The sequence below is a fragment of the Centropristis striata genome, chromosome 13 (assembly GCF_030273125.1).
Source record: "Centropristis striata isolate RG_2023a ecotype Rhode Island chromosome 13, C.striata_1.0, whole genome shotgun sequence".
NCBI classification, from domain to species: Eukaryota; Metazoa; Chordata; class Actinopteri; order Perciformes; family Serranidae; genus Centropristis; species Centropristis striata.
In genome coordinates this window covers 11680746-11704191 of record NC_081529.1, presented here as the reverse complement: position 1 = coordinate 11704191, position 23446 = coordinate 11680746, and the positions used below count along the sequence as shown (strand labels likewise).

At 40.0% G+C, this 23446-nt stretch overlaps 5 gene segments (V, D, J or C); all 5 read right to left on the bottom strand.

The window, feature by feature from the left end:
* Positions 1-6607: 6607 nt before the first annotated feature.
* On the bottom strand, positions 6608-7056 carry LOC131982865 (Ig heavy chain V region XIG14-like). The segment is given in 2 exon segments: positions 6608-6912; positions 7014-7056. Coding segments are annotated over 2 exon segments (348 nt in total).
* Positions 7057-9996: 2940 nt separating this feature from the next.
* On the bottom strand, positions 9997-10434 carry LOC131982853 (immunoglobulin heavy variable 3-11-like; the record flags this gene model as incomplete). The annotated part of the segment is given in 2 exon segments: positions 9997-10298; positions 10386-10434. Coding segments are annotated over 2 exon segments (351 nt in total), but the record flags the coding sequence as incomplete, so codon positions are not given.
* A 2119-nt stretch (positions 10435-12553) lies between these two features.
* On the bottom strand, positions 12554-12964 carry LOC131982880 (Ig heavy chain V region PJ14-like). The segment is given in 2 exon segments: positions 12554-12825; positions 12922-12964. Coding segments are annotated over 2 exon segments (315 nt in total).
* A 620-nt stretch (positions 12965-13584) lies between these two features.
* LOC131982877 (Ig heavy chain V region 5A-like) lies at positions 13585-14006 on the bottom strand (the record flags this gene model as incomplete). The annotated part of the segment is given in 2 exon segments: positions 13585-13877; positions 13967-14006. Coding segments are annotated over 2 exon segments (333 nt in total), but the record flags the coding sequence as incomplete, so codon positions are not given.
* Positions 14007-15040: 1034 nt separating this feature from the next.
* Positions 15041-15476, bottom strand: LOC131982867 (immunoglobulin heavy variable 3-48-like; the record flags this gene model as incomplete). The annotated part of the segment is given in 2 exon segments: positions 15041-15339; positions 15428-15476. Coding segments are annotated over 2 exon segments (348 nt in total), but the record flags the coding sequence as incomplete, so codon positions are not given.
* Between the last annotated feature and the right edge of the window lie 7970 nt (positions 15477-23446).

Below are 23446 nucleotides of genomic sequence, written 5' to 3'. Positions count from 1 at the left end.
AAGTCACCACCACAAATCACCATTCCTTGGGCTTTAGTAATCATTAGATCAAAGATTTGTCGATAGAATCCCCACGTTGCACCTGGGGGTGCATATACATTTAAGAGAGTGACTTCTGATCCTTCTAATTTTCCGACAACCATGTTATACCTTCCTTCTTTGTCCGTGATATCTGATATCTTTTCAAAAATGACTCTTTTGGAAATCAGTGTTGCCACTCCCCTTCTGTGTCCTGTTTTATAAGACGATGAAAATACCTGGTTAAATCCCTGCCTTTTCAGTTTAGCATGCTCAGAATTGCTTAAATGGGTCTCTTGCAGGAATATTATATCTACCTTGTCTTTTTTCATTTTGCCCAGAATTTTACTTCTTTTTACCGGGTTTAGTACACCCTTTACATTGTAAGAAGCTAACCTAAGAGAAACTTTTCCGCTTTCCATTACAAATAAAAAAAGTTATCATCTTTAATCTTACCCCCCCTCCTCCACTCAAACGCCATAAAAACATGAACACAAAAAGGAACATAACTAGAACAGTCCCAGATAAACATAAACCTAATACATTTAGTCATTTTCTCAGGTTGAACTTCCTGTTGTGAGGTCTCCTTTGTGACCCTGAAGGAGCCGAGATGTTTTGCCGGCTCGGAGGGAAAGCCTCCATTCATCTCCAGCTGTGGAGGGCCCTACTTTAATTTTCCAAAATGATCCATGCTTTAAACATAGCCGGATCATCCCCGATCATACATGTAATATTATTAATGTCATTAACCTAACCAAAACGCCTCCTATGGCAGTTATTTATTAATTATGTGTTCCACATCTACTACTATTGCTGCATCCCAAAGCCCTTAAGTTTCGCCTCCTCTATCCTCTATCCTCGCTTGAACCGGAAGTTCTTTCGCGGGCGCCATCTTTAAGACCGTCCCAAAGCCCTTATTTGTGATCGGAGGATAGAGGATAGAGGATACAGGAGGCATATCGGAGGAGGCACAAGCGAGGATACACAAGAGAATCCTATGCGGAAGTCTTTTAGCGGTGGCCCCGCCCCCTGACTCGTTGAATAGACGCAGCAGCTGATCGGACTGATGTTATACATCGCAACATCGCTGTAGTTTGATACCGGGGTGAAGACAGATCACAGATTAAACTAAAGTGTGTCACCACAAGTTTTATATTTTATTTATATGATTCACCATGTAATTAAAATCTGTTTTATTGTGACTCTGAACAACAAAAACACCACAAACATATTTCTACATTTATAATAAATTAAGAGAAACTCTAGAAGCTCTAGAAGTTATTTTCCTTTTTCCTTTTTTTCCTTTTCGTGATTTGTTTTTTCCACCGTACAGATTTATTATGGATATTATTAAAGTAAAAAAAAAAAAAAAACAGTTGAGAGTCTGAGAGTCTGTCTGTCAGCAAGAAACACTTTTACATTGTTTGTCATTTTCATCAGTCCCACGCGAGGCTGATCATTACTGAGTGACATAATTTACATTTTACCTTCATCATCTAACCTAATAAAATATTGGCCGGTGTTCAGCGGACACAATCATGTTCTGGTATATTAAATAATTAATTTATCTACTACGACGGCGTATTAGGGCAATATACGAAATAAATAAATAAATAGGAACCCAGGAGAGAGGGACCCAGCCACCATGGCATGATTAAAAACAGATAACATGAGGTGATGTTATGACATCACCACATTTCATTCCTTTCTACCTGCGGGATGTCTCTTCTTCTCCATCACTCGCTCTGTTTAAGGTGTTTTATCAGAGTGATCCGACTGACGCTCCTCCTCCTCCCGTTCACACGGAGCGCTGTCTCTCTTTCAGACCTCCTCTGCTTCTTGTTGACAGTTACAGTGTAACGTTCGTCTAAACTTTTTTTCACAGCAGCAGGTTTATTGTTCCCAGCCTTCATTCCTCACGGTCATCCTCATGTGATGCGTCTTTACGCTGCCATGGAGCCGGGTTTATGGAATCTTTATTCATCTTTTTGAAGTGTGTGTGTGTGTGTGTGTGTGTGTGTGTGTGTGTGTGTGTATGTGTGTGGCACCGGACGGACCCAGTGAGGCATGGACCAGTATTACCCCCCTCCCCCGGGTCCGTATTTTTTTTTCATACTTGGCCCTAATAGTTGTCCTAATACAGCAGCAAATAATAATAAATTATATAAAGACATTCCCGTGCCCCTGAGCTGGACACAGTTCACAGTATAAATACACAATGGAGGTTGTTATTCATGTGCAGGTGTTTGTTAAACAGAGAAAACACTTATTATTATTATTATTATTATTATTATCATCAGTGCATGTCTCCAGCTGTTAAAGCGACTGACAGCTGATCCAGCTGTGATCCGCTGCCGCCGTCATTAGAAACGGACGTCGCTTCACGTGACGCTCCGGAGGGAAGGACGTCCCATTTGTCTTAAATCGTTTCTCCTCTCCTCGCTTCCCTCACTTGCGTCTCTCCATGCATCCCCGGTGGGCGGGACTAAGACGCAAGTGAACGGCGCAAGTGAGGGACGCATAGATGCGAAATAAGGGCTTTGGCACGCAGCCTATGCCTCCTTACTGTGGAAAGTCCGCGCCGACACATTAATAAGTTCAGCGGTTAGATCTTCTGAAAACGTCCAATCTCCCTTTAAACCCATCTCGCGGAGTCTCCGGCTGCTGCTCTGCTCCTTTCGGGGACCGGGTTTTGCGCCACATCAGGTTTTTCACTTTGTCAGCAAAGCTCGGCGGTGGTTTAAACACCGTCACGGACAAACCTCTCTTCACCATGTCCTTCGTAGCCTCCTCTGCAGAGTTGTACAAGCATGTCTCTCCCTCGTAAAACACCCTCATTCTGGCTGGAAAAGGTGTCTGGAACCGTATATTATTCTCCCGCAGCACCTTCTTTGCCTCGGTGTATTCCCGGCGCTTCTTGAGGGTCTCTAGAGCATAATCGTGATCCACAAAAATTCTTCTGCCCTGATACAGAAACCCCTTTTTTTGCCATACCAGTTTCAGTATTTCTTCTTTAGTTTTGCCGCTGGAGAACTTGACCACTATGGATCTCGGGGGAGCATCGGCCGGGGGTCTCGGTCCCAGTGCGCGGTGGGCACGCTCAATCTTCAGGTCGCTGGTGGGGGGCAGCTCCAGTTTCTCATTCAGCAGCTTTTCCACGAATGTTATCATCGACGTCGAGTTGCTCTCCGACCCTTCCTCTATGCCATGAATTCTTATGTTCTCCCGTCTCGCTCGTCCCTCTTGATCCGTTAGCTTATCCTCCAGCTTAGCCTGTAGCTTCAGCAGCTCTCTAGTAGCCTCCTCCAGCCCCAGCACTCTTTCCTCTGTCTCTGAAGTTCGCATTTCGACTTCATCAATTCTGCTGTTAGTTATCTTAATGTCCTCTCGTATGTCTCGGAGAGTTTCTACGTTTTCACGCCGAAACTCTCTCAGCTCGAGCAGTATTGTCTGCAGGCTAACCATCTCGGCATCCACCTGTAGCTCCCTCGTGTCCGGTTGGCTAGCTGAGTCGTCCTCGGCTGACTCTTCCTCGGCCGTTTGTGCTCTTTCTCTCGTCTGTGAAACGTTTTTTGGTTTTGGTTTGGGCATATTGTAAACGCCTCTTCAACTTGTTATACTAACATAAAACAATCTCTCAAAATAATTAAGGCGTTTTCCTTAATGATCGGGGAGCTCCGTTAGTATGCTGCCTACCTCATGGCTGCTAGACCGGAAGTCTTATTTGTGTTTTTAATGTGGTGGTATTTAATATTCATATTTCTAAGAGACAGTTCTAAAGAATGTGCTTAATGCAGTAACGGGTTATTATTATAATGTTAAAACACAAAAAGTAAACCTGATCCTGTAATGCAACATGCTAAAGAGTTAATTAAAAATGATCAAATAAAGTGTGATATATAGATATTAAAACCACTTAATGCTTTTTCCTCTACCAGCAGAGTGAAGGAGAGGACTGTAGGTTTTTGTACAGCTGCTCAACCAACTCCAGCCACTGTGGCTCTCGAGCACAATAATAAACAGCAGAATCTTCAGTCTTCAGACTGTTCATCTGCAGATACAGCTGCTGTCTGCTGTTGTCTCTGGAGATGGTAAACCGCCCTCTGACTGACTGAGAGTAGGAGATGTCGCTGCTGCCACTGTTGATATAAGCGATCCACTCCAGTCCTTTACCAGGAGCCTGTCTGATCCAGCTCATGCTGAATGTGAATCCAGAGGTTGTACAGGTCAATCTGTGAGATCCTTCAGGACTTTTAACTGCTGGTTCAGACTGTGTGAGAGTCTGACCATCAACACCTGTCAATACAAAAAGACAATTTGAAATGTTGCAGATACAGAAATAGAACACACAGAATATTAACATCAGTGAAAATGTCCACCTGCCAAGCAGCAGTCCTGTCCTATAGTCCATCATGTTAAACTGTGTGTCCACTGTCCTCTGTCCTCCTCTCTGCAGTCAGATAAGTAGAGGTGGAAGACATCTGAGTTTTGCATTGACTCCTCCTTTCTGATTGAACAGTGTCTTCTGGTCGATCTCTCTGAGTTTGAGTTATGGCTTTCTCCTTACTTTTTTTTTTTTACATTTTTCATTTTTTTTAACTTGATTTATTAAAACATGATATGATAATGCTCTTTTAATTCTAAGTCATTCTGCAACTTTTGAAAATGTTAATTTAATCTGCAAATAAACATTATCCATTTCAAGATACAAATAACAGAGTTTTGCTACTGTTGGTCATTTTTAACCTTAATACATTCAATTACTATTAAACTGGTTTCAGGTCATGTAGTCTGAAAATCACCTCATAGGCAGACAACATCTCATGTCTCCTGAAGTTATTTTTCTTTAAATTTTAAATAATTTATGTCACATTGCTTGTTACTTTTACTGTTTGGAATAGTTCCTGTATTATTAGACCAAAAATGTATCTTTAAACATGAGCATAAATGTTAAAAATAAATAAAAATTTAGGTTAATTATTTATATCATTTATGAAGTGTTAAAACTTTATGATCTGATGGTGATTGTAGCCTAAAAACATTTAAACAGATGTAACAGTTAGCTGGTGTTAAAGTCATTAGTGGTCTGTATAAAGTATTAATTCACATGGTTGCTGAGTATTTGTGCAGGTCTGTTGGTGGTTTGTATCACTGTGGAGCTACACGGACACAGTAATACACAGCTGTGTCCTCAGGCTGCAGATTCTTTCCTGTTAATGTCACTGAGCTTGTAGAAGTGTGTGTGTGGTAAAGGAACTTGTTCTTCAGAGCATTATTTTGATAAACGTCACCTCCACCCCATCGATGTATAATCCAGTCCATGGGTTTTCCTTCACACTGTCTGATCCAACCTGTTGCATAGCTGTTATCAGTCAGAGAATAACCAGAGACCTGACAGCTGATGGTCAAAGACTGTCCAGGCTGCACAACCATTGAGTCTGGCTGGATGAGATCAATACTGTTCACACCTGTGGAAACACAAATCAACATGATCTCCATCATTCATGTGAATATTCAGTGTTTCTAATGTGTTTATTAGTGTGAATCCAGTGAAAGCTGCTCACAGGATCCAGCTGCCAGCAGCAGTATCAGAGCTACAGAGAACATGGTTGATGTTGAAGCTGAACTGATGTGAGCTCTTCTGTCCTCTCACTGACACACACACACACACACACACACACTTCACTTCTTTATGAGGCAACACAAGGAGGCAGATTTACATACTGTTGACACTAAATCAACTGACTAATGTATATTCAAATAATTCTAAATGAAGATGAAACTTTCAGGTGTTTTTCTTCATCTCAAACAAAGAGAAGGTGGAACTTCAATCTCTGACAGTTTAGATTGTTAGGTTTGACTTTGATCATAATGAAGTTGGCTCAAGAATTTTCATTCAACCACGAAAGCAGTAATGATTGATTTTCTTGAACCAAAAATGATGGAATCATGGAAGAGAAGCTGACTTTTAATGGTTGATTTCTACTGTTAGAAAGGTTTTTGTACACACAATGATGTTTCAATGATAATAATTTCAGATTATCAATTTTATGTGAAATGTTGCTGTAAAATGAGATGAAAAACCTTTATTTTTAGACTTCCTGTTTACTGTAACAGTGAGCTGGTGTGAGCTTTGTGTCACGTGGCTTGTAACTTCTGCTGTTTGGAATATTTCTTGCATTATTAAACCAAATATGTATATTTAAACAATTAAAGGTCAAAACAATAAGTTTAACGTTTGAAGCCATGATAGGTTAATTGATTATATTATTTGTAAAGTGTAATATTTATCAATGGTTTGTTGGTGATTGTAACCTAAAAGCATTTAAAGAGATGTAAGGGTTAATTTCTACTGTAGTGAGAAAAGTTTTTGTACACACAATGATGTTTCAATGATGATAATTTTAGATTATCTATTTGATATAAAATGTTGCTGTAAAATAAACCTTTGTTCTTAGACTTCCTGTTTACTGTAACAGTGAGCTGGTGTTGAAGTCATTAGTGGTCTGAGGGCTCCTCCTCTGGTGGCTTCATGTTACAAGTGTTCAGGCACTGAGGGGTTTTTGTTCAGCTCTACTGATGCTTTGTGTCACTGTGGCTCTCTGGCACAGTAATACACAGCAGTGTCTTCAGGCTGCACATTCTGTCCGTTTAGAGTCACTGTTTTGCTGGAAGAGTCTAAGTCGATACTGAACTTGTTCTTCAGTGAATCTTTGTAATATGTGGTTGAACCAGCTCTCATTCCAATCCACTCCAGTCCTTTCCCTGCAGGCTGTCTGATCCAAGCTGTGTAGTAGCTGCTAAGAGAATAAGAGACCTGACAGGTGATGGTCAGACGTTGACCTGGCTGCACAGTCACAGAGGCTGGCTGAGTCAGCGTTTCACACTTTACACCTGTGGAGGAAAACATGTTGAATATTGAATGAGTGTAATAAGAGTGAACAGTCAGTGTGCTGTGATCATACTGTCAGTGTCTCTGCCTCAGTGAGACTCACAGGATCCAGCAGCCAGCAGCAGCAGCACAGCTACAGAGAACATGGTTGGTATTGAAGGTGATCTGATGGGAGCTTCTCTTCTTCTGCTGCAACTGACAGCATGATATCAAGTCTTTATAGCAGACTGTGAGGAAGTTCACTTTGCATAGAGAAGGACACTGACAGGCTGTAAACGAAGGATGGACTGTCCTGTCATAAGTAGTCAACACTTGGAATTATGGTGTGAAAATATATTTTTTACATATCGGAAAGAAAATGTAAAATTTTACAGTGTCTATGGATCACTCTAATACATGCAAATAGTTACATGCTTCATTTGGGGTTAGAATTTATTGTGAATAAGAGACCAGCCGGGTGATGATTACAGTCTAAACTTGATGGATTTATAAATCCACCTGCATATATTTACAGAAATTATCCTCACAGCAACACTCCCTAAAGTTTAGGGCCAAAACAGTCTGAATACTACAGTGTGATCAGTTTTCTTCCTCCTGGACAGGGCCAATGTGTTATGCTTAACAATCAGTTATGTTCCTAACAGTTGTTCTGTCATTCAATATGTGTCTAATCATTTTATATGCTTAGTTAATTTGTGTTCTTTCAATCACTACAATTTCTATCACAGTTTCTTCTTTTAACAGTTAAAATATAACAGAAAATCCTTCACACCTGCCTGACACAATAACAGATGGGAATATAATTTACCAGTACTTTGACGTACAAAGCACATGCTGTTAAAACTATTTTAAAAAAGAGTTACAATAAGTGCACGTTCACTCAACAATAAAGCACTGCTCATCCTGGATGTTATATTGTTTTGATATAAATAAGTTATAAGTTGTTTTGATATAAGTTTATATTTTGAGAAATAAATATATTGAATTGAAAAATTAAGATTTTATTATTAAACAAATTAACATTTATTACCACATAAACAAACACAAAAGTACCGAAAATTGGTACCGTCGAGTACCGATACCGATTCCCAGGTACCAAGTATCGGTACCGTATCGGTTCAAATGTGAAAGGTACCCATCCCTAGCTATGTGTTACTGGCCTCAAGTCTAGGGGGACCTGGGCCACTAGCTAGTTTGCTGCACAGTCCTGAGGGACTGAGAAGCAGTAAGGACAGAGACACGTTATGTGTTTGCGATCAACTTGGCGCCATGTTTTATTCTGCCGGTCACAAAATGTCATGAACCATTCAACTGGCCTTAAATACACACTTGTAAAATTTACTGACCTCCTTAGCAAAAGCAAATACTGAAAGTGCCAGCATTGTAGCTGAAAAATACTTATATGCGAGGAGATTCTCCTCGCATATAAGGAGAATATTATTACAATGTCAAATGCATGACAATAATGAAACAAAACAGTTAAATAACAATAAAAACACATGAACATATATTTGGCTTTTCCTTGATAACTGTTTCAGTCTGTTTACATAAGACAAAATTATTTGGTAGCTACGTTATCAACAATTACAGGGCTCCAAAACACTACAAATTTACCACAGTTTTACAGTTAACTCATGGATCCAAAACAGACTACTTTTAGCAAATATATGGTCATACATTCAGTAACATTAATACATATTATTTCAACACTATGAAACATAGCAGATTTAAGCGAGGCAGTGGGACACACAAACCAATTAACCCACACCTTCTCTGAGTGCCCATCTCACTCATATCACTGTCAGAACATGTATGTAACACATTATTTTTACTCATTTTATGCTGTTTTAACCACATTTAACATACCTGTGAAGCAGTCAGGACAGAGACACGTGATGTGTCTGTGATCAACTTGGCGCCATGTTTTATTCTGCCGGTCACATGACAACACAGGCTCAAGTTGTCTGTCCCCCACTGTGCCTGTTCTAACCTGCTGTCACAAGAAAATAACAGCAAGGTTTCCCCAAAATGTGAAAGGAACTGATTTATATCTGAGAGAGACTAATTTATCAAGTAGTTATTAGAACAAAATAAAAAAATAAGGGGGGTGTCAGTTTTTCTTTAACGTTTAACAGAAGCTATTTTCCCACCCTCTACAAGTGCATTTATGTTTTGTACTGAACTTTTGCCAGTAAAGACTTTTTGTTATACCTTCAACTGCCTGAGAGTCGTGCATTTGGCTCCACCAGTTTTGTGTCTGAGGTCGTTAAAATTGGCTACAAAGAGAGATATCGGCTGCAGCCAGGATCATGTAAATATTATAAACACTTTAAGTCTGATGCTGCTGTTTGCAGGTTTGAATAAAAGACTTTTAATAGTTTCAGTGTTTGCAGACACAAACATACAGAGAAAAGCATCGAGCAGCAAACAGCTGATCAGGAACTGAAACAAGTGACAAACTGCAGAAAACTAAATCCTTTAGCTTAGTGACAACTATGGTAGTTCAGACATTTAGAAGTTATTTTTATAATAATCAGCATATTTCACTTTCATCTGTGTCCCAAATAAAAGCAAGTCTATGTCAAATATCAGGCAGTGTGTGTTATACTGAAGGTTTTTATTGTCCAAGTCAAGTCAAGTAGAATATGATCTGATTTTTGAGAATTTATTCCTGTCCATGAATAGATGCAGCTACATTTTCTTTATATTCAGAAACAGTTTGCATCAAACTCTCAATATTCTCTCATTTCAAGATATTTCTCTGCTGTTAAAACACAACAATGATCTTTTGATTAGTCGTCCAGTGAGGAGGAACAAAGACTGAAATTTTCATTAATTTATTAGTATTTCTCAGGGAATACGCTTAGTAATTTGTGTAATGCAGAGGAGTCATTTATTAGTTTGAGAAAATGTGTATAGTAAAACATATAATTTAAGGCAACATATAAAAATATAAGATGCATAAGGAAATACAGTATATCATATAAATACAACAAAATATGACATTGTTTTCCTCAAACAGCCAGTAAGAATGAGGACTGTAGGTTTTTGTACAGCTGCTCAACCAACTCCAGTCACTGTGAGTCTCGAGCACAATAATAAACAGCAGAATCTTCAGTCTTCAGACTGTTCATCTGCAGATACAGCTGCTGTCTGCTGTTGTCTCTGGAGATGGTAAACCGCCCTCTGACTGACTGAGAGTAGAACTGGCCGCTGCTATCAGTGTAGATATAAGCAATCCACTCCAGTCCTTTTCCAGGTGCCTGTCTGATCCAGCCCATATGGTAGCTGCTGAATGTGAATCCAGAGACTGTACAGGTCAATCTGTGAGATCCTCCAGGACTTTTAACTGCTGGTTCAGATTCTGTCAGAGTCTGACCATCAACACCTGTGTAGAGAACAAATAACATTGAATGAAATAAGCAGGTGACACAATTTGAAGAAACATAGTGTTAATATGTGAGAAACTGTTCACCTGCCCAGCAGACAGTTAGAAGCAGCAGTCCTGTCCTATAGTCCATCATGTTAAACTGTGTGTCCACTGTCCTCTGTCCTCCTCTCTGCAGTCAGATAAGTAGAGGTGGAAGACATCTGAGTTTTGCATTGACTCCTCCTTTCAGAGACTAACATGTTTGTAGGTTTTGGTGACCAGGTGGGGACTGTAATGTCCATTCCTGTTTTAAGATATTTGTTTATTCTCCCTGCAAAACAACATCCTGTGAAAACTGTTTTTACTTTATTCAGTGCAAGGCAGTGAGCAAACCAACACATAACAGGCACAGATAGAGGTACAGGAGTTTTGTAATGAGGTTTTTAATTGTTGGAGATTTTAATATCCATGTCTGCTGTGAATCTGGACCCCTGGTGAAAGACTTTCTTAATCTTATTGACTCTTTTAGCCGTACTCAGTCTGTGTGTGATGCAACACATGAGAAGAGCCACACTCTGGACCTGATATTATCCTTTGGGCTGCAGTTAAATGTCAGTGAGATTTGTGACAAACAGATTTCTGATCACTTGGCTGTCTTATTTAATGTAACACTGCCTCGCTCTCAAGTGAAGCAGTCCACATCAACATCAGAGAGCTGTTAAAGCTGCCAAGATTCAGTTGTTATCTTGTATCAGTCAATAGTCACAAACCTCAGTTCCTTTTCAATACTCTTTTAAACCCCTGTGACCACAATGATGTTGTTCCTTCAGTTGAACTGTGTAAACATTTTTTAAGGTTTTTTATTGACAAGATCTTGGATATTAAGTTCTTCCTTTTGCCATCTGCAGTAGATCCTGCTGTCTTCCCCACTAGCCCTGTGTCTGTCTCAGAGTTAACTGATGTTGTCCAGCGTCTCAGGCCTTCTTCCTGTCCTCTTCACAGCATCCCTCCCGTTTCTTTAAGGATGTTTTTAATGTTATTGGGCCCTGTGTTACAGATCTGATTAATTCATCTTTGATGTCTGGATTTGTGTCTCAGCTGCCTTTAAACATGCTGTGGTCCAGCCCCTCCTCAAAAACATAATTTAGATCCAACAGTTTTATCTAATTTTAGGCCCATCTCTAAACTTCCTTTTCTTTCTAAGGTTTTGGAGAAGGTGGTCAATGAACAGCTGCAGTCTTTTATTGATCTTAATGGCATCTCTGAGAAGTTCCAGTCTGGTTTTAAGTCATGCCATAGCACAGAAACGGAGCTTTTAAGAATTTTAAATGACCTTCTTTTAGCAGTGGACTCTGGTAACTCTGCGGTCCTGGTCCATCTGGATCTGACAGCTGCCTTCGACACAGTTGATCACAACATTCTCCTGTCTCGCCTAAACACCTGTGTCGGCATTAAAGGCACTGCTCTTAACTGGCTTGAGTCCTACCTGCCAGATAGGAGCTTCTCTGTGCAGCTGGGACAGTATTCCTCAGACTCTTCTGCCCTGAACTGTGGGGTGCCTCAGGGTTCTATTTTGGGCCCCCTCCTCTTTTCTATTTACATGTTGCCACTGGGATCCATATGTCAGAAGTATAGCGTCGCATTTCATTGCTATGCGGACGATGTACAAATAAATTTGCTGCTAAAAATGAATGACCAAACCTCTGTGCAGGTCTTATTAGACTGCCTGAAAGACACTCAGTCATGGATGGAAGCAAACATTCTCACTTTAAAACATTTTTTTAAATTAAAAACCCATTTATTCTCCTTGGCGTTCAGTCCCAGTTAAGCAAGAATCCTTGGCTTTTTTACTTTTTACCCCTTTATTTTATTTTTTAACTCTAACTCTGTTTTTAGATTGAGTTTTTATTACTATTTTATTGTTTTGTTGTTTTTAGTATTTTATTGTTTTAATTGTTTTTATGTATTACTATACTTGTGTAGGATTTTATTGTATTTTAATAACTGAACAGCACTTTGGTTAACTGAGGTCGTTTTAAATGTGCTCTATAAATAAACTTTGACTTGACTTAATGTGACTCGAACAATGATAGCAGTGAGTCATGCTTTGGTCTCTTGTTTCATAGTGGAAAGAGTTGTTGCTTTTATGCTTTATACATGTTTAATATATACTTGAGTGTGCCCTGTGGAATAAATAGAGGAAGCAGTTTTTGTTTGACTCTGTTATTACAATCTCTCACTGTGTCTCTTCTGACACAGTAATACACAGCTGGCTACATATTCTGTCCTTTTAGAGTCACTGTTAGAGCAGACGTGTCCCTGCTGGAGCTGAACTTGTTCTTCAGAGCATTATTTTGAGTTAAGCTACCACCACCCCACTGATGGGAGATCCAGTCCATGGGTTTTCCTTCACATTGTCTGATCCAACCTGTTGCATAGCTGTTATCAGTCAGAGAATAACCAGAGACCTGACAGCTGATGGTCAAAGACTGTCCAGGCTGCACAACCATTGAGCCTGGCTGGATGAGATCAATACTGTTCACACCTGTGGAAACACAAATCAACATGATCTCCATCATTCATGTGAATATTCAGTGTTTCTAATGTGTTTATTAGTGTGAATCCAGTGAAAGCTGCTCACAGGATCCAGCTGCCAGAAGCAGTATCAGAGCTACAGAGAACATGGTTGATGTTGAAGCTGAACTGATGTGAGCTCTTCTGTCCTCTCACTGACACACACACACTTCACTTCTTTACGAGGCAACACAAGGAGGCGGATTTACATACTGTTGACAGTAAATCAGCTGAATAGTGTATATTCAAATAATTCTAAATGAAGATGAAACTTTCAGGCGTTGTTCTTCATCTCAAAGAAAGAGAAGGTGGAACTTCAATCTCTGACAGTTTAGATTGTTAGGTTTGACTTTGATCATAATGAAGTTGGCAAAAGACTTTTGATTCAGCCACGAAAGCAGTAATTATTCAGATTTTATTGAACTAGAAATGTCATGGAAGAGAAGCTGACGTTTAAGAGTTAATTTCTACTGTACTTAGAAAGGCTTTTATACATGCAATGACGTTTCAATAATTATAATTTCAGATTATCTATTTGATATGATATGTTGCTGTAAAATGAGATGAAGAACCTTTGTTCTTAGACTTCCTGTTTACTGTAACAGTGAGCTGGTGTTGAAGCCATTAGTGGTCTGAGGGCTCCTCCTCTGGTGGCTTCATGTTACAAGTGTTCAGGCACTGAGGGGTTTTTGTTCAGCTCTACTGATGCTTTGTGTCACTGTGGCTCTCTGGCACAGTAATACACAGCAGTGTCTTCAGGCTGCACATTCTGTCCGTTTAGAGTCACTGTGTTGCTGGAAGAATCAAAACTGATTCTGAACTTGTTCTTTAGGGAATCTTTGATGTATGTGCTGTATCCAACACCTCCGAATATAATCCACTCCAGTCCTTTCCCTGCAGGCTGTCTGATCCAAGCTGTTGGAGCACTACCAACAGAATAAGAGACCTGACAGGTGATGGTCAGACGTTGACCTGGCTGCACAGTCACAGAGGCTGGCTGAGTCAGCGTTTCACACTTTACACCTGATGGAAAAAGAAAATGTTTTGTAAGAAATTATGAAGTTAACTGCAAAAGAAGATGTGATGACTTTACCAAATGCAGAGAGACTCACATCCAGCTGCCAACAGCAGCAGCAGAGCTACAGAGAACATGTTTTTTGTTGAAAGTGAGGTGCTGTGAACTCCACTGACAGCCTGATGGGATGTTTTTATAGCTGAGGAACAAGGAAGCTCACTGAGTTTGCATACAATCAAACATATGAAGCATTAATGTTGGTCTGAATGGAGTCAATACAAGAGTCTGCTGCAAACAGAAATACAAGCAATAGTTAGAATCATGTAAATTTGTGCATTTCAAAGTTATTTTTAATAATGAAAATGATAATGTCAGAAATAAAATAAGGGTAATCAGTTATTATGCAGGTGTATGGTTCAACTTGTTGTTTTCATTTATTTATTAAATCATTCATATTACAGCCAAATAAAATAGTTATAAAATTGTGACCAAAAAACAAACGTGTGGGTTTATTCTTGCCCATTGAGATATGTTGCTATATTTATCTTCATATTCACAATCTTGATTATTGACTGTTAATATTCTCTCCACATCTTCTCGGCACATTTCACTGCAGTTAAAACACAACGATTATTTTTTTACTATATTTGTATACTTTTTTAAGAATAACAAAAGTTTCCACACAAGGTATTTACATACAATAAGAATATACGTGTGATTCAACTAAATTTACTTTGTTTGTAAAGTTAAATAGTGTCATTATTCCACTGTCCCTCCACTTTAGAGATCACTGCTGTCTGCTTGCATAAATTATTCTAATGAAGCTGCAGTATGTGATGAGAAGAGAGATCATTATTTTCTCATGGAATGTAACTTTAAAGTCGGTCGTAAATTAGTGAGACATTAATGTCTGTTGTGTCATTTTAAATTAGACAAGAATACACTATTTGTAGGGAATAATCATTTACTTGCAGGAATTTAATTGCAGCAAACATAAAGTAAACCTGATCATGTGAAGCAACATGAAAAAATAAATCCAAAAATAATCAGTTCAAGTATCAGATATAAATATTACAACCACTTAATGCTTTTTCCTCCACCAGCAGAGTGAAGGTGAGGACTGTAGGTTTTTGTACAGCTGCTCAACCAACTCCAGTCACTGTGGCTCTCGAGCACAATAATAAACAGCAGAATCTTCAGTCTTCAGACTGTTCATCTGCAGATACAGCTCCTCTCTGCTGTTGTCTCTGGAGATGGTAAACCGCCCTCTGACTGACTGAGAGTAGTAGATGCTGCTGCTGCCACTGTTGATATAAGCGATCCACTCCAGTCCTTTTCCAGGAGCCTGTCTGATCCAGCCCATCGAGTTGCCAGCTAAATTAATTCCAGAGGTTGTACAGGTCAATCTGTGAGATCCTCCAGGACTTGTAACTGCTGGTTCAGATTCTGTCAGAGTCTGACCATCAACACCTGTCAGTCAAGAGGATACAAGAAGACATTAAATTCAATAAACTGGCGACAAAAATATGGTCTTTGTAAAATTTAGAAAAGTCTCCACCTGCCCAGCAGACAGTCAGAAGCAGCAGTCCTGTCCTATAGTCCATCATGTTAAACTGTGTGTCCACTGTCCTCTGTCCTCCTCTCTGCAGTCAGATAAGTAGAGGTGGAAGACATCTGAGTTTTGCATTGACTCCTCCTCAAAGGGAGGACACAACTGGAATAGATGTGTTTTGCCGATTTAATTTGTGTGAAATGTGAAGAGAAACATCTTATCAACAATCAATACCATCCATATTTCTTTAAACTCAACATCTGTTCCTTTGCACTGTGATAATAATTCAGATTAGGAATCTAATGTAACCCAAAACAAGTCGATTAGGTTTGGCAATATACTTTTTTATTTCATGACATTTGAATATTTATGTATATTCTAATGACTACTTGTCCAGAATGTGTCCGTCCAGAAGCCCAATGTCACCTCTGATTGGTTCCAGTCCTCTGTGACCTTGAGAATGAGTTGACATGGAAGGATGGATGAAGTTCCAGCAACTTGAATGCTCTCTCAACATCACCTGTACTGGCCTCTCTTGGTTTAAGTCACGTCTCACAGACAGACAACAGTTCATCAGCATGAACAGGCGTCCCACAGGGTTCCATGCTTGGTCCTCTGCTGTTTACATGCCACCCCTCTGTAATCTTATCTTCATGGTCTCCACTTCAGCTTTTACACCAGTGATGTCTACCTCTACATATCCTCTCAATCCATCATCGATGCAACTCTCTCCAAGCCTGTCGCATGGATGCAGGTCAACTTTTCCCAACTGGGTAACACTTTATAATGAGTACACACTATTAAGCATTAGTTAAGCATTAATAAATACTCAATTCATCATTTATAACGCATTTTTCTGACATTACCACACATTAGTATGTAGTTTATAAACACAGTTAAAAATGTTTTATTCATCATTGATAAGCACATTAGTTATGGATTAGTAAATACTGAATTCATCATTTCTAAAGCATGTTTCTGCCGTAAATACTCATTACTATGTGGTTTATAATCACAATTATAAATGTTTTACTCTTCATTAATAAGCTCATCTATAATGTCCTAATGATTGCATTTTCATATTTTATATTTGATGGATTCAGCATTTCTAAATCAAGTATTACATCACTTACTAACCAGTTATATAGGATTTGTCAGTGGTTTGTAATATCATTTAGAAATTATATGTAAATGATGAACAAAGTATTTAGATGTACATTTCTGCATGCACTTGCACATCCACTATTCAGACATGTATTAATGATTAGTGACTGTGTTAGCAGATGCTCCATAAAAAAACTCACAAATTCATTTTCAATGGATGTCCTATAAACAGTTATTAATGCAGGGATTCATGAATTGAGGCTGTTATGAAGCACTAACTACTCGTTAATTAAGTATTTTGTGTGAGCTAATCTAAAGTGAGCACTATCTATGGCTTATGAATAAAAACTTGCCAACATCAATAGTGGATCACAGACGTTTCAAATATGACAAATAAAATCATTTTTTTTTTAATTAAAAACTTTCTGTATCAAAAATAAAGTCAGAAAATATTTCAGCGTCACAATTTAACATAATGCTAAATCCTATCTCAACCTGTGGTTGACAGTGTGATGGTTGTACCCTAGTGCAGAGAGTATGCGATAGGCATGCCACTCATCACTTATAACTGTAGATCCAAGCCTCACATGATGGGCAATCAAGGGGACTAGATGTCTTCGAGATCTTCTCTCCACAAGACGTAGAATAGTCTTTCTTCGTCCTTGATGATGCCTCACACCTAACATGCCAAAGACCCACTTCTTTCTTTTCCACCCACCAGCCATTCTTCTTCTCCCATACTGATGCAGAAACAAAACAATAAACACAAACGTAAACAGATACATTCTATTACAATAACTTGGTTGACTGTATTTGACACTTAATTAAAGTCACTATTATTATTATAACACATACCTTTCTTTTGTGCCGAAAAAGGCTTTCATCGATCACAACATGTACATTTCGGCCCACTGCTGGTGTATGAACGTCAGGAGTTGGTAAAAATTGGGGAAACAGATTTTGTGGCTTTTATTCTGACTCGTTATGACAGGATTTTAATTGTCAGAGATTTTAATGTGCATGTGTGTTGTCCGTTTAAATCCATGGCCAGAGAGTTTTTGGAGCTGATTGAAGCTTTTCATTTGACACAGCATGTCTCTGGCCGAACACAAGTGCCAGGACACACTTTGGACCTTCTGTTATCTCATGGTTTTCCTGTTGACAATGTAGTTGTGGGTGATGCAGTATTCTCAGATCACAGTCCTGTCATGTTTGATTTTAGTTTAACTATCGAGAGGAAGTTGCCTGTCGTGCGCCATGGCCGTGTTATTGCATCTGACACTGCTGCTGCTTTTTCTCCTCTCTTTACCTCGTCGGTGCGAGATTCTTTAAACAGTGTTGCATTCGCAGACATGGAGCAGCTGATGAACTCTTTTATTTCTACCTGCTCTGATGTTCTGGATAGTGTCGCTCCCATCAAGGCCATGCGGTCAAAACCAAAACAGGAGCCTTGGCTCAACGACATTACGCGTGCAGCCAGGCGTGAGTGTCGGAGAGCGGAGCGCAGAGTGTCGTTAAAAACGCAAAAACAAAGTACTTTTCAGACTTAGTTTTAAAAAGAACGCGAGGCTTGCTGACATTATTTAAAACCATTAGCTCTGTTTTTAATCCAATTCCTTCCACTTCACTGCAGATTACATCTAAAACCTGTGAGAAATTCATCAGCTTTTTTAATGATAAGGTTGCTGTTATTATTACAGAAGGGGGTATCGTGGCTCTGTCTCTTACAGTAGCCACTCAGTGCTCTGCTGTTTTTAGTTGTTTTGAGCCTGTGTCATTGTCTGAGCTCACAGGGATAGTGAACCAATTAAAACCCTCCTCCTGTCCCACAGACCAAGTCCCTCCTCGCTTCTTTAAGGAGGTCTGGAGCACTACTGCTTCTTCTGTCAGGGAGATCATCAACAGCAGCTTGGCTTCTGGCATTGTTCCTTCCCTTTGTAAAAAAGCTGTTGTTGAGCCCTTGATTAAAAAACCTGGTCTTGATCCGACACTTACCAAACTTACACACCAAATTACCTTTTGTGGCTAAACTTCTAGAGAAGTGTGTTTTGGCGAAATTTCAGCCTTTTCTGGATGGTAATGGCACTTTAGACCTGTTTCAGACTGGGTATAAGGCATTTCACAGCACTGAGTCTGCACTTTTAAAGGTTTTTAATGATCTCTTTTAAATGACTGATTCGGGTTCAGCCATTTTAATGCTTTTAGACCTGACAGCTGCCTTTGACACAGTCGACCACAAAATTCTTTTAGACTGCCTGAGGGACTGTGTGGGTGTCAGGGGGACCGCCTTGGAGTGGTTCAGGTCCTGCCTGTCAGAGAGGTCTTTCTCTGTCAGGCTGGGGGACTCCACTTCGTCCTCCACCCCACTTCATTATGGGGTCCCCCAGGGATCTATCCTGGGACCTATCCTGTTTGCAGTATATCTCCTCCCCCTTGGAGAAATTTTTCATAGAAATAGCATTTCTTATCATCTCTACGCTGACGACTGCCAGATTTATATGCCAATGTCTAAGGACAGCCACTGCCCCCTGACACCCCTATTCGACTGTCTATGTGATGTCAAGGCTTGGTTAGCCCAGAATTTTTTAAAACTCAATGGGGAAAAAACGGAGGCTATGATGTTTGGCAGTGCCCTCATCGACCTGGGACCCTTCACAGAGTATGAGCGTCCTGAAGTCACCAGCCTTGGCATCACCAAAGACAGCGATTTTAAATTTGATAAACAGATTAATAGCCTTTTAAAATCTTGTTTTTATCATCTTCGTCTTTTATCAAAAGTGAAACCGTTTTTATCTTTTAACCTCTTTGTACAGATCGTGCACGCTTTTATTTCAAGTCGACTGGACTACTGCAACGCTCTGTACTCAGGCGTCAGTCACAAAGCCCTCTCTCGTCTGCAGTTCGTCCAGAACTCCGTGGCACGACTTTTAACAGGGGCCAAAAAGCGGGAACACATTACCCCGATCCTTGTGTCTTTGCACTGGCTTCCTATTAATTTTTGGATTGATTTTAAGATTTTATTGTTTGTTTTTAAAGCTTTGAATGGACTGGCTCCACAGTACATCAAGGATCTCATCCAAATCTATACTCCAGCGAACTCCAGTGAATTGAGGTCCGAGGGCCAGCTTCAGCTCGTGGTGCCTAGAGCGAGACTTAAAACCAGGGGGGTCAGGGCTTTCTCTGTGGTTGGCCCCAGACTTTGGAACGCCCTCCCCATCCATGTCCAAACAGCCCCCACAGTGGAGTGTTTTAAGTCTCGTCTTAAGACCCATTTTTATTCCTTGGCTTTTTAACTTTGCGTGAGTTTTGTGGTCCTCTGTGTCTTTTATTAGGGCCTCGGGGCAATCGCACCGAGAACTGGTCCCATACAGCAATAGCTGTAGGGACCAGTTACTGTTATACTGTGGATTTTTTCTTCTTCCTCTTCCGGACGCAATTTCGTCCCGCTACTAGTCCTACAACTTGAAGAGTTGCAGGACAAATTATACATCAAAACGTGCGGTTTGATCGGGATCGGTGTGCTATTACTTTTCTCTACAGAATACGAATTTTTTGCAACGTAAGTCGCAAAAAACTGCCCAAAATTTTGCATTGAAATGAATGGGACAGCCGACAAAAAATGAGCGAAAAAGAACAATAATTGGAGATTTTTAAACGTCTACTTCTCCGGCATAATTTCACCTAGAGACTCCATTTAAACTTTAAACAGTAGACACAAGTCTTGTGTATTGGTGTATTAATCCACCTTTCGATAGGTCATATACTTTTTTTATCAATCCCTGTTCAATGACCATGATCATTTTTGGAGTAATTCTGAGATTACAGTGTGTGACATCATTGCCAGAGTGTAGAGGAAGAGAAAAAATTGTCAAAAAATAAATTTGAAAACTGCGCTCCAGGCTGCAAATTCCACTCTACAGAAATAATTTATACGTAGAAACGTAGGAAAATTTGTCTTCTCACTCACAATCCTCTGGTAAAGCTGTCAGAGTTATAGTTTGGGCGTATGACGCACAGATGCGCCACCAACACCACCAACAGCCTCATTGGGTCCCATATTAAAACCGCAGGAAGATTTCAGAAAAAAGGAAGATGGAACAGTTTTTTTAGATCGCTGTAACAAAGCTATTTTTTTCTTATTTTACTTTAAAAAAATCATATGTAGACGTTCAGGAAGAACTCAAAGTGAAGTCGGATCAATGATAGGTATTATGGTTTTGCCAAAAATGCTTTCTGTTCGAGGCCAGAAATTCCACCTGTCAATGTTCCGGGACATTAGCAGGTGTCAGTTAATTCTGTTGATTGTTTTGATCTGATTGCCTTTGATCTTTGATGTGATTATAGTTGCAGATCAAATCAAATCAAATCAAATCAATTTTATTTATATAGCCCAAAATCACAAATCACAGATTTGCCTCAAAGGGCTTCACAGACTGTACATGGTACGACACCCTCTGTCCTTAGACCCTCACATCGGCCAGGGAAAAACTCCTTTAAAAAACCCTTTTAGCAGGGGAAAAAGAAGAAGAAACCTCAGGGAGAGCGACAGAGGAGGGATCCATCTCCCAGGACGGACAGACGTGCAATAGATGTCGTTGTACAGGGCAACAGAGTAGAGTAGAGTAGATAGAGGTTGGGGGGGGGGGGGGGGGGGGGGGGGGCAATAGAGAGAGAGGGAGAGAGAGAGAGAGAGAGAGGAGCAGGAGTTCTTGGGGGGGGGGGTTGGGGGGGCACAGCAGCAGGTGATGATGCGCCACCATTGGCCAGTAGTGATGGTGAGTGGACCAGGAGAGGAGCATTCCCATCTGGGGCCGAACCAGATCCACGGCAGTGAGACCAGCAGGAGTGATGGAGCAGGACCACAGCTCCACACCCTGTGAAAGAGAGAGCAGAGAAAAGAGCGAGTATTCTAGGAAAATAAAAGCTTGTGTCATGTATTATTGGGACAGAGAGAAAGAGGGCCCCGGTGTATCGTGTCCCCCGACACATTGGGCCTATAGCGGCATAACTAGGGGCTGGTCCAAGGCAGGCCTCGGCCAGCCCTAACTATAGGCTCTGTCAAAGAGGAAAGTTTTAAGTTTACTCTTGAATAAAGAGAGGGTGTCTGCCTCCCGAACTGAGACTGGGAGATGATTCCACAAGAGAGGAGCTTGATAACTGAAGGCTCTGGCTCCCAATCTAGTTTTAAGGACTTTAGGAACCACAAGTAACATAGAATTTTGGGAGCGTAGTGCTCTAGAAGGGTAATATGGCATTATGAGGTCTTTAAGATATGACCATTTAGAGCTTTGTAAGTAAGAAGAAGGATTTTGAACTCAATTCTGGATTTTACAGGGAGCCAGTGCAGCGAAGCTAGAACAGGAGAAATATGATCTCTTTTCTTGGTTCTTGTTAGTACACGAGCCGCAGCATTTTGGACTAACTGAAGAGTTTTAAGGGATTTATTTGAGCAGCCTGACAGTAAGGAATTACAGTAATCTAACCTTGAAGTAACAAAAGCATGAACTAATTTTTCAGCATCCTTTTGAGACAGGATGTGTCTAATTTTTGTAATATTACGTAGGTGAAAAAATGCAGTCCTTGAAGTTTGTTTTATATGGGCTAAATGACAGATCCTGATCAAAGATAACTCCGAGATTCCTTATGGTGGTATTGGAGGTCAGGGTAATGCCATCGATGCTAATTAAGTCTTTAGATAATGAGTTTCGGAGGTGTTCGGGTCCCAGTACAATCACTTCTGTTTTTTCCGAGTTTAACATTAGGAAGTTGTGGACCATCCAGGTTTTTATGTCTTTAAGGCATGCATTTAGTTTGGCTAGCTGATCAGTTTCACCTGGCTTGATTGATATATATAACTGAGTGTCATCAGCATAACAATGAAAGTTAATTGAATGTTTTCTAATTATATTACCTAGAGGGAGCATATAAAGGGTGAATAAAATTGGTCCAAGCACAGAACCCTGTGGAACACCGTGGTTAACATCAGTGCGCACGGAGGATTCATTATTCACATGAACAAACTGGAAACGGTCTAATAAGTACGATTTAAACCAGCCCAGTGCCGTTCCTCTAATGCCAATTACATGTTCCAGTCTCTGTAATAGGATACGATGGTCAATTGTATCAAATGCAGCACTCAGATCTAGTAAGACAAGGACTGAGACAAGTCCATTATCAGAAGAAATTAAAAGGTCATTTGTAATTTTTACCAATGCTGTTTCTGTGCTATGATGAGTTCTAAATCCTGACTGGAAGTCCTCATATAGACTATTGTGTTGAAGAAAATCACAAAGTTGATTTGCGACTGCTTTCTCCAGGATCTTAGAGATGAAGGGGAGGTTAGATATTGGTCTATAGTTTGCTAAAACGCCAGGATCTAAATTAACCTTTTTGAGAAGAGGTTTAATTACAGCTACTTTAAATGATTGTGGCACATAGCCTGTTAATAATGACAAGTTGATTGCATCTAAGAAAGAAGTACCAGTTAAAGGTAGAACCTCTTTAAGCAGCCTTGTTGGTATGGGGTCTATGAGACAGGTTGACGGTTTAGATGAGGAAATCATTGAGGTTAGTTGTTGGAAAGTGATGGGAGCGAAGCGATCTAAATATTTATCAGGGTTTGTACCCGTTTCTAAGGCTCCAGGGTTTAAGGATGCCTCAGTACCAGTTAATGGCAGGAGGTAGTGAATTTTATTTCTAATAGTTATAATTTTCTCATTGAAAAAGCTCATAAAATCATTACTAGTGAGGGCAATAGGAATACATGGTTCAATAGAGCTGTGACTCTCTGTCAGCCTGGCTACAGTGCTGAAAAGGAATCTTGGGTTGTTCTTATTTTTCTCAATTAATGACGAATAATAGGCTGATCTGGCTTTACGGAGGATTTTCTTATATGTTTTAAGACTGTCCTGCCAGGTTAAA